Source organism: Rhincodon typus, chromosome 27, assembly GCF_021869965.1.
Source record: "Rhincodon typus isolate 14 chromosome 27, sRhiTyp1.1, whole genome shotgun sequence".
Taxonomy (NCBI): domain Eukaryota; kingdom Metazoa; phylum Chordata; class Chondrichthyes; order Orectolobiformes; family Rhincodontidae; genus Rhincodon; species Rhincodon typus.
In genome coordinates this window covers 35887408-35899416 of record NC_063358.1, presented here as the reverse complement: position 1 = coordinate 35899416, position 12009 = coordinate 35887408, and the positions used below count along the sequence as shown (strand labels likewise).

The following is a 12009-nucleotide window of genomic DNA, read 5'->3' as shown; positions in this document are numbered from 1 at the left end:
CAGGAAATTCAGATCTGAGTCAAGGACCTGGAGTTGCATTGCAGATATTGCGCCACTTCAAGGAAGTGGGAAGTTACCTGGACACTTTGCTCTGGGGAAGTCATTTCCTTCAAACAAGATAACTGAAATCTAGTCTTTGATGAAAAAAAAAAACGTGACTACAGGGGATGCAGGTATGGGGACCCAGGGTGGCACTCAAAGAGCCTTGGCCCCCACACTTATAGAGTCATAGAGCCACACAGCATGGAAACAGACTCTTCAGTCCAACTAGTCCATGCCAACCATGCTCTAAAACTAAACTGGAGACTGCAGGGAGGATGAACAAACTGACCATGGACCATGGTACCAGGAGCTACTTAAGCTGAAGGGACAAAAATTGGAATGTAGTAACGGTACGGCACAGTATAATTGAGGGAATAAACCTGTTCTCTGTAACCATGAATGCCAGTCCCAAAGTCTGTGTTGTCTGTTAAGTGCCAGGGTAAGGACATCTCCTCAGGGTTGTGTGGTGGGGTGGTAATCCATTTTGGTACTAATGAAATTGATGTGCCTAGAAAGAGATTGATGATAGCATCAAATTGAAAGAAAAAGCACATGGTAACGAGTGGTGGCAAGCCAAAGGTTGGGGAATATTTTAAAAACCAAAAGGATGAACAAAAGAAAAAAAAAAATACCGTGGTAAGAAAATAAACTTGAGGGTAAACTTGCAAGTAACATTGGGACGGACATTATATTCTTTAAATATATATAAAGGAAGGAGTGATGCCAAAGTGAATATGGGTCTCTTCGAGAATGAGGAACCAGAAAATGGCAGAGGAATTGAATAAATACAAAACAAGGGACAAAAAAAAAAAAGGGGAAGAGGAAATAAACAATAATCATCACTAGAGAAACAAATTGGACTATAAGTTGATGAGTTCTGTAGAGCTGTGGAATGCATCCTAGGATACTAATGGATGTAGCTTTAGAGATCGCGGATGCACTCGTAGTGACCTTCAGAGAATCCTTGGATTCTGGCAAGTTCCAGTGGATTGAAAAACTGTTAGTGTAACATCTTCATTTAAAACTGAAGGGGATCAAAAAACTGGCAATTTTAGGCCAGTATAGGTCAATTATAGGTCTGTTGTAGAGAAAATGCTGGAAATGTATTATAAACTGTGGTAGCAGAGCATTAGAAATGCATAATATAATTAAGCAGAGTATAAGCATGGCTTCAAGAAGGGGAAATCATGCTTGACAAATTTATCAGAATTCTTTGTGTTTTATTTATTCTGCTTGTTACCTCTTCAATCAGTTGTTATAATATTTGGATTTCCAGAAGTTAATCCATTAAAAGGTACCCACACACTAGGCTACTTTAGACAAGAGCTATGCTGGGGGCAGTATATTAGAATGGATTGAGGATTGTCTGCTATGAGCTAGACAGAGTTGGGACAAAGGAGCATTTTCAAGATGACTAGAGTGCCACAGGAACCAGTGCTGGGGTCATATTATTTATGATTTATAGATGAATAACTTGGATGGCAACTTGTAACTTATGGTGCGCCACAGGTATCAATGCTGGGGCAACAATTACTTACAACATATATCAATGACCTAGATTAGGAAAGTGAATGTACTAAAGCCAAGTTTGCAGAGGACAAAAATAGGTAGGAAGGCAAGTGGTGCAGATGACACAGAATCTGCATAGGGATGTAGACAGGTTGAACGAGTAGGCAAAAACTTGGCAAATGGAAAATGATGTGCTGAAATGTGAGGTTATGCACTTTGGCAGGAAGACGGGATGAATACTTTTTAAATGGAGGAAGACTGTGGAAAACTATGAAACCGAGGGATTTGTGAATCCTCATCATGACTCACAAAAAGCTAGCATCCAATTTCAGCAGGCAAAAAAAGGAAGGCAAATGGAATGTTGGTCTTCATTTCAAAACGGAATAAAATAATAAAAAGTCAGGAAGTTTTGCTAAAACTATACAAGTCACTAATTAGACCACAACTGGAATAATAAACAATTTTGGACCTTTTATCTAAGAGAAGTTGTACTGACTTTGGAGACATCCTGGCAAGGCTCACGAAACTGATAACAGGTCTGGAGGGACAGCCTGAGGAGAGGGGAAAGTACATTGGGCCTGTACTCAAAAGGTAACTTTATTGAAACATACAAGATTGTTAGGAGACTAACACGGTAGATGCAGAGAAGTTATTTCCCCTTGAGGGAGGGCCAAGGACCAGAGGACATAGGCTCAGAATAAGGACTGCCCATATAAGACAGAGGAGGAGGAATTTCCTCCTTAATGTACTGATCCTGTGGAATTCTTTACCAGAGGGCTGTTGAAGCTGGATCATTAAAAATATTTGTCTCAGCTTTGAATATACTTAACCAGTAAGGGAATCAAGGGTTATGGGGAAAAGCCAGAAAGTGGAATTGAGGATCATCAGACCAACCACCTTATCGAATGGCAGAGCAGATTTCATGGGCTAAATGGCCTTCTGCATCTAAGTGTTGAACTCCGGCAGGAAGAAGAGAAGAACCAAATATTATCTAAATGGAGGAAGATTGAGAAAGCTGCTGAACAGAGGGATATGGCCTCATGCATATATCAAAAAAAACCTAGCACACCAGTTTAACAGTTAAATAGGGAAGGCAAATGGATCTTTTGCTTTTATTCCAAAGGGAATGGAGTATAAAAATAGGGAATTCTTGCTTAAAAAAAATGATAAAAGTTACTAGTTAGGCTACACCTAGAATATTATGAGCAATTTTGGTCCCTATATCAAAGCAAGAATTACTGGAATTGGATGCAGTTCAGAAATGTTTCATTTGATTGATTCTGGGTATTTAGAGACTTTGAGAAATTGAGTAGGTACGGCCTGTGCTGATTTTATGAATGAGAAGCAACCTTTTTGAAATATATAGCAAACATTTTATTAAGTGACACCTATGGGACCAGACTGTACCGGTTGATCAAATATTCCAGATAATCGAGAGAGGTATGCATAACTTCAGTAAATCCTGACCAAGCGAAGCTTTGAGATATCGACATACTCAAAAAGATCTATGTAAAAACATCAACACGCCTCCTAAAAATCAAATGTAAAAACACACCATACATAACAGAAACATAATGCTGAGATATACACATCACAGTTATACTTTATTTACAGCATAAATACTTGTACATCGTGATAGATTGCAGTATTTGAGGTATATAATTTTTGCTGGTTTAAGCAAGGTTTGCTGTACAAGGTTTTGCAGAAGTTGTTTCCCCTTGTGGGAGTGTCTAGGGCCACAGGGAATAATGTCAGAGTAAGGAGTTGCCTGGTTAGGGCAGAGATGAGGAGGAAATTCTTTTCTCAGACTGTAATGTGGAATTCTTTACCACAGAGAGCTGTTGTTCAATACATTTAAGGCAGAGACAGATTTTTAAAATCAGTAAGAGAATCAAAGGTTATGGGGGATAAAGACAAGAAGGTAGAGTTGAAGCTTATTAGGTCAGCCATGATCTTATTAAACACTGGTGCAGACTCAATGGGTCAAATTGCGTACATTTGCTTGTATATCTTATGGTGCAAGAAGTAAAGGGAGTTATTGCTGGTGTCCTGACTAATACCTATCATTTAATCAAGATTGCACAAAAAAAAAAAAGAAACCCAGTCTGTTTGTGGGAGCTGGTGCATAAATTAGTGGCCATATTTAAAAACACAATACTTCAAAAATGTATTAATTGGGTGCAAAGCATTTACTGTAAAAATGTTGTGCCCATGAAATAAAAAACTATCTATCTATAAGCCTTTCTTCCCTTTCTCGTTCAAGGGGTGAAGTAATTCATTTAGGTAGGAAAAATGAGGGCCAGTAATTTTAAAAGAAGTGAAAGAGCAGAAGGTACTGGGGCTACGTGTAAAAGCAGTCAAAGGTGGAAGAGCAGTTAAAAAGAAAAACCATCTAAAATCCTAGGATAGCTTTATAAATGGAGACAGAACACAAAAGCAAAAAAGTTACGATAAACCAATATAAAAAATGGTTCAGCCTCAGCGTTGTGTTCAGTTTGGGGCATAACACTTTCAGGAGCATGTGAAGGTATTAGAATGGGTGCAGATAACGGGAATAGTTTCAGGGATGAGGTTCTTCAGTTGCTTATTGGATTTGAGAAGTTAGGTCTAAAATCTTTTAAGAGGAGGAGATTTGCTAGCGGTACTCAAAATCACAAGGATCTTGTACAGGATAGGCGGAAAGAAACCGACGAAAAACCAAAAAGCACAGTATAGGCAAAAAGGTGAAATGGTGACATGAGTCACCATATTTTTACATAGCAAGTAGTTAGAACCCTGAATAGACTGCCTGAGAGAGTCTGGTGTAGGTAGATTCAATTGTGACAAAGGAGAATGAGATTATCCAAAAGGAAAGAAAAACTGCACGGCTACTCAGATAAAGAGCAGAATGGCACTCGAAGAACTGCTCTCGCCGAGAGCCAGCACAGACAGACAGGGCCAAATGGCCTTTCAATTGTTGACTATTCCATGATCAACACTGCCATAAAGCAGTAACAAGGTCATAAAAGTGACAAAATTTTCAAGATGCACTATGAGTATGTAAACTCTCAGCTGTACTGATCAGGGCATGAAGTTATTAATCTCATGTACCAGGAATAAGCATTTTTGGAGACAAGTGCTTACCTTCTAGTCCGAGTACTTGTGGCACATGCTGATGGAGGCCTACTTTTAACTGACAGGGTTACAGTTTTTTTACTCTATTAGGAGAATAATAACAGAAAATGTTAGTTTCGATCAACATTCTAGTCAGACTTGGGCAAACTGCAGAAAATGATTATCTTCAATGCAATTCAACTGCCTCTCCTACCTTCAATACCACCACTGTGATGGTAATCACCTCAGACTAAATGTTTAACTGCAGCAATCATGTTAATGCTATTAGCTATAAAAGCACAACAGAAACTGGGTATTATGAGACTTCTGGCTCATCTTCTGATCCTTCCAAGACACTTGAGCATCTACAAAGTTCAAGCCAGGAGTCAAAATCGAATACCCACCAGGATTGCTGCAGTCCCTAATATTTAAGGTACTATCCCATTCTCAATGAATCAGTCAACTTGACTGGATTTCCTATCATTGAATGCATTATCCATTTACCACTAAGATCATAGCTGCAGCATTATTTACAGGACACCATTGCAACAACACTGCAACATAACATTTCTATTCTGGTCAATAACCTGAAATTCAACACCTAATGCTAGGCTGGAAGCACTTGTAGCGCACAAGGTCTGCAGGGGTTCAAGGTGGCCTTCAGAGGATGACTAGGGTTGATGAATAAACTGATCTTTAGCAGGACTGACAACAAATCTTTAAAGTTTGTAATTTTTAATCCTAGTTATTTCAGAATTACTAATACAGCTAACTTTAAAATCGTAATTGCCTTGTTAGTAAGAAAATGAAATTAAATCAATAGCAAGATGTGCTAAGACTCAGAAGATCTAGGATCTGTGTGGGTAGAGTTGAGGAACTGCAAAAGAGAAAAAGACCCTGATGGTAGTCGTGTAGAAGCCTTCTAGCAGTAGCTGGAATGCGGAGAAAAAGAATAATCTGGAGATAGAAAAGGCATGTAAGAAAGGCACCATTACAATAATCATGGACAACTTCAATATGCAGATCGAATGAGAAAAATCAGGTTGGTAGAAGATTGAAAAAAGGAATTTGTGGAGTATCTACAAAATAGTTTCTTACAGCAGCTTGAGGTAGAGCCCATGAGAGAACAGGCAATTCAGGATCTGGTCATGCGTAATGAAGACGACTGATTAGGGAGCTTAAGCTAAAGGAACCCGTAGGGAACATTGACCATAATATGATAGAATTCATCCTACAGTTTGAGGGGGAGAAACTGGAATCAGATGTAATGGTACTACAATTGAGTAAAGATAACTAGAAAGGCATGAAGGGGGATCTGGCCAGAGTTGATTGGAAGGGGAACGTAGTGGGAAGACAGTGGAGTAGCAATGCCAGGAATTTCTGGGTGGAATTTGGGAGGCACAGCAGAAATTCATCCCAAGGGAGACGCAGCATACTAAGGGAAGGATGAGGCAACCATGGCTGACAAGAGGGGTCAGAGACAACATGAAAGCAAGATAAAAAGCATACAATCGGAAGATTAGTGGGAAGCTCAGGATGGTGAAGGCTTTAAAACCAACAAAAGATAACAAGAAAAGCAATAAGGGTGGGCGGGGAAGATGATGCAATACGAGGGTAAGCTAGCTAGTAATAAAAAAAAAAAAAGACTGCAAGAATCTTTTCCAGATATCTAAAAAAAAGGTAATAGAGAGGCAAGAGTAGACATTGGATCGCTGGGAAATTAGGCTGGAGAAGTAGAAAAGGGGGAAAAATGGTGGAGGAACTGAATAGGTACTTTGCATCAGTTTTCACAGTGGAAGACACCAGCAGTATATTAGAATTTTGAACCAGAAGGCAGAGGTAAGCGCGGTGGCCATCAGTAAGGAGAAGCAGCTGAAAAGGTCTGAAGGTGGATAAATCACCCAGAACAGATGGACTAAACCAAGTTCAGAAAGAGATTGTCAAGGCATTGGTGGTGATCTTTTAGAAAGTACTGGAGTCAGGGAGTGTGCCAGAGCACTGGAAACTGGCTAATGTAACACTCCTGTTTTAGAAGGGAGAGAGGAAGAAGATAGGAAATTATAGGCTGATTAGCTTGACTTAGTCATTGGCAAGATTTTATAATCTATTACGGATGAGATTGCAAAGTCCTTGGAAGTGGATGGTAAAATAAGGCTGAATCAGCACACATTCAAGTGGAGATCATGCCAACAAATCTGTAAGAATTCTTTGAAGAGGTAATGAGCAAGTTAAAGGAGAGTCAGTGGATGCGATCTATTTGGATTTCCAGAAGCCCTTTGACAAAGTGCCATACAGGAGGCTGCTAAATAAGATAACAATCCATAGTGTTAGGGACAAGGTACTGGCATTGATGGAGGACTGGCTGACTGGCAGAAGGCAGAAAGCAGAGTCTTTTTCAGGATGACAGCAAGGGACTAGTGGAGTTCTGCAGGAGTCCATGTTGGGACCACAACTATTGAGGTTATTCATTCATGATCTGGATGAAGGAACTGAGGGCAATGTTGCTAAGTTTGCGGATGACATGAAGGTCAGTGGAGGGATAGGTAGACTTAAGGAAACTGGGAGGCTGCAGAAGGACTTGGACAGACTAGGAAAATGGGCAAAGATGGGGCAGATGGAATTCAGTGTAGGAAAGCATGACGTTATGCACTTTGGTAGGAAAAAGAAAGGCATAGACAATTTTCTCAGTGGGAAAAGGCTTTGGAAATCTGAATCACAGAGGGACTTAGGAGTCCTAGTTCAGAATTCTCAAGTTTAATATGCAGGTTCAATTGGTGGTTAGGAAGGCAAATGTAATATTAGTATTCATTTTGAGAGCGCTAGAATACAAAAGCAGGGATGTACTGCTGAGGCGCTATAGGGCTGCGGTCAGAATACATTTGGAATATTGCGACCAGTTTTCTGCCCCGTGTAGAAGGAAGGATGTGCTGCCTTAGAGGGAGTCCACAGGAGGTTTATAAGAATGATCTGGGGGACCAAGAGCTCATCACACGAGGAGCGGTTGAGGACTCTGGTTCTGTACTCAATGGAGTTTAGAAGGATGAGGGGGAAATCTCATTGAAGCTTACTGAATACTGACAGGCCTGGATAGTGTAGACATGGAGATGTTTCCACGAGGAGAGATTGGATCTAAGAGCACAGCTTCAGAGTGAATAGACAACACTTTAGAACGGAGATAACTAGCAATTTCTTCAGCCAGAGGGTAGTGAATCTGTGGAACTCATTGCCACAGAGGGCTGTGGAGGGCATGTCATTGAGAGTATTCAAGGCACAATTAGATAAGTTCTTGATTAGTGAGGGGACCAAGGGTTACGGGGAGAAAGCAGGAGAATGGACTTGACAAACTTATCAACCATGATTGAATAGTGAAGCAGACTCTGGGCCGAATGGTCTAATTCTGCTTCTGTATCTTCTGGTCTTAGGGCAAGAGAAATTTAAAACAGGCTAAAATAGAAATTGAATTAAGCACCGAGTACGTTGCTCCGAAACAAACACAAGAATATCTCTCATGAAATAATTTCTTCTCGGTACCAGGACAAAGAAGCCAGTACGTTTGTGGACACAAACAGATTAGGAAAAGAGCTCATCTTTCTTTGAAAACCCATGCAATAGAAAGTTATAAGCTAGCTGTTACTACAAGCGTTTTAAGATTAGAAGTGAAACAAGTGATGCCTTTTAATTTATGTCTGGATATATAAAGAGAACAGCTGTGACAGAGGCAGAACTGTTGTACCGGTATAGTAAATAAACTCTCTGCACAAAGAAATTCTATGTCTCTTGGTTTCTGTTTGACCAGCCCAACCAGAATTTATTAAAACCTGTCTCCAGTATATACCAGAGGAAAACAACATCAAAACAGATCAAATCCAGGAAAAAATACATTTATTTGAAGGAGACAATTATACGAAGGCAGACCACAATTTGTTCAACTTTAGGTTTTAGCTGATCATTAGTATAATACAGCTAGAGTAGTGAACACAAGGAAAATCCAAATCTTTCTCCAGTGTCCCTCTCAGTCTTCTGGTTAAAGTAACCAGAATTGTGGACACGTGTTTGTGCAAAACAAGATTTTTAGTTGTAGTGCTGCTCGCTCACTTACATTGTGCAGATTTTCACCCACTTACTGACTACAATTTATCTGTTAAACAAAAAAAAAAAAGTACAAGATATTTTTAAATAAACTAACCTTTCGGAACATTTTGGTCGAAGGAGCAAGATTTTCATCCTCACTTACAACTCCATCACCATCATTCCTTGCCTTGATTTTACCTGCAGCGATAACTTTTCAAATTAATTGCAACATTTATAAGTATGTGCTTACTTACATACAGAGAGAACAGGAAAGCATAGCTGGGCCTAAACATTGCTCGCTACCAATTAAGCCATTGATTGGCATCACTTCTAGTTCTTGAAATGCTAAATATTGCAGGAGACAGAGGAAAAATACCAAGCGATCCTGCAAAGTGAGGTTTGTATTATGATTAATGTAATATGGTCAATTTGTATTATGGTTATTTTCTGGGGTTAGTCCTGTTTAGAATACTTGAAGGTTTGGAAAGAATAAATTTTTCTCATTGCATTGAAGTTCAAAATTTATACACTAAAAAGGTGTTAATAAGCAAATTGATCCCTGAAGATTAAGAACAACGTGTGGCCCAAGATTCACCAGTACATAAGATTTTTTGTTGACCAAGTAAATGACTTCAGACGTCCTTGATTCAGGGGTATGGTGGGTTACACATTCACCTTTTACAGGCCTAGAAGGAAAATGTTACATTTCCTTTGAGACTTTGATTACTAGTGCTGTCAGGTTCCTTTGCATAACATTCTTCTGTGTTCCCTAACCACTCAAAAGGTAAAGAAAAAGATTGGTAATCTACAAGGAAGTCAAGGGTGACGAAGGCAAGCACTCAAGTGGAGGTAAAGCCACAAGATCTGTTATCTTTTTGCATGACAATACAGGCTAAAGGAATCAAATGGGCCAGTGCTGCTTTTATTTCTTATGATCATAAGCATTACAGATGCAAGAATTACACAAGGGACTTTCATATAAATTACAAAGCGTTGCCAGAGAAAATCCAAAACGAGGAGCCTGATGTGAGGTTATTTGGTCATCTGTTTTTCACTCAAAAATTACCTTACTGCAAGTGTGAAAAGAACTATAACTATAACACCAAAGTGCAGAAGGCAACAGAAACAGTTACTGATGGTACATCCCCATTCATTTATAAAATCTGCAAATACAGAAGGTCGTTGACATATTTTTAGGTATAAAATTTTCAAATAAATGTCAAAATACATTTAACAGTAGACAGTTCAATCATTTTGGCATTTACAAGTTCTTAACTTACGTTTCTTAGTTATCTTTAACAGTGCAGCATCTTTCAAGATTTCAGATTCTATGGCTTCAATTTCCAAACAGGCAGCATCAATTCGTTTCTGTAACAAAGAAACTCAGTAGGTACAAGAGAAGATTATCCGATTTCTATACTCCTCATCAAGTCTAGGAGATGATTGGACACAACATTGAAATTACTCCCCAGCAGATAAAATACTTAAAGATAGACTAACAATTGTTATTTTGAAATAGGTCAGTGGGCATTATTTAAAAGACTAAAATTAGAATGAATTTTGTTTTAAATACAGTTTTGCCCAGATAGAAAGAATATTTACATACATTGCATTGGCTTCAAGTGAACAAAATAGGCAACAGTCCCCCTCTGGTTTGTTCCTCAATGTCTTAACCATTCAAAGTCAACCTACTTGGTTAAAATGTGAACCAAGCATTGCAATTAAATGGTTAGTCATCACCTAACTCATGCATACTCCATGACAATGTCTTGACCTGAGTGCACTTGCCTGCCATCCAATCAGGACTTTTCTCATACAGCATGAAAATGTTGTTCTCGCTTACACTGATGTTCTTACAAGGTGTCCTGATGATGGCAAGGTGAAAAGATTTGACAAAATGCATCTTTTGTCAGCCACACAACTTTCAAGAAATTTAAAACCATTCTGGGTCAAACACCACATCCACTAACTTAAAACAGACACTCCCAATGCACAGAGGTAGCAGCATGTTGCATCCGCAAGATACATTGCTCCTTTGACAGCAAACTTGCAACGTCTGCCACCTAGAAGCATAAGGGCAGCAGATATATGGGAGTAACACCACCCACAAGTTCACCCAAAAGCCTGACTTAAAATCACTCCTTCACAGTTGCCAGCTCAAAATCCTGAAGTTTGTGCTATTAGCACTGAAAAGTGAATTGCACCAATTCATCACCACTTTCTTAGGGACAGTTAAGGATGGGAAACAAATGTGAGCACTGTCAGCAACACCCGTATATAATGAATGACTTCAAAAACAAACAAAAAAAACCGGTTTAAACACTTCAATTCACATATCTTCCCAACACATACAAATACAGGTTTTTGCAACCTGCATGCCTTTCCATGCCAGTTTCCACACCTCTGGGGAATCTACATCACCTCCAAGATAACAACATCCCCTAAAAGCTTTAATGTTCAATGTTAAACTTTTACTCCAGACAGAGTCTGATCAAGATACTGCATAACTTCACCTTCTGACACAAGAAACAATAAAAAGGTGATCATTTCACAACTTAATGATTGGAGGGACAAATTGTATCATTAATTATGATAGGACTTCTAATTCAGCAATATTAGCACACATTCTGCTTCTTGCCAATGGCAGGCACAGATGGACACAGCAAGCTGGATACTGTATTGCATGTATTGCAGAAACTGCTGAATTCGTGTGGTGACTGCTATTCATAAAAATCTAACACTTTCAAATGAAAACATGTCATCTGAGATGTCACTTGCATCCTTTGTCACATTTTCACAGAAAATAAACTCTAGTTTTGTTCAGGAGATAGTAAGAGCTGCCGACGCTGGAGTCAGATAACAGTGTGGATCTGGAGGAACACAGCAGGCCAGGCAGCAGAGGAGCAGGAAGGGTCCAAACCCAAAACGTCAACTTTCCTGCTCCTCTGATGCTGCCTGGCCTGCTGTGCTCCTCCAGCTCCATACAGTGTTACGTCTAGTTTTGTTGTTGGCTTGTGTGCATATCAAAACAGTTCACTCACAACAGCATGCTGCAAATCTGGAACAGTTCTCAAGTATTGTCTGTAGGGTATAATACCAAACCAGGAAGAATTATTTACTTAGTAATACACCTGAGAGTCTTTAACATGTTCCTTTTCTCGAAAGGCATTATAATGCATTCAGATTTTAGTTCATGCTAGCACCCAAAAGGTTGATGTGACATAAGATAACATTTCATGGGCAATTAGGAACAGGAAATAAATGTTCACTTCCCAGTGACACCTACAACCCATG

General features: G+C 39.3%; 1 protein-coding gene across 2 annotated transcripts in view; it reads right to left on the bottom strand.

Moving 5' to 3' along the window:
- cdca8 (cell division cycle associated 8) overlaps positions 1-12009 on the bottom strand; it is a 32319-nt gene that overhangs the window by 6567 nt on the left and 13743 nt on the right. For both annotated transcript variants that reach the window (XM_020518735.2, XM_048613164.1), the window contains 3 exons: positions 9996-10083; positions 8831-8913; positions 4675-4748 (listed from right to left, as the gene is read on the bottom strand). In XM_020518735.2, coding sequence (XP_020374324.1) covers positions 4675-4748; positions 8831-8913; positions 9996-10083 — 245 coding nt within the window. The remainder of the gene's footprint in view (positions 1-4674; positions 4749-8830; positions 8914-9995; positions 10084-12009) is intronic.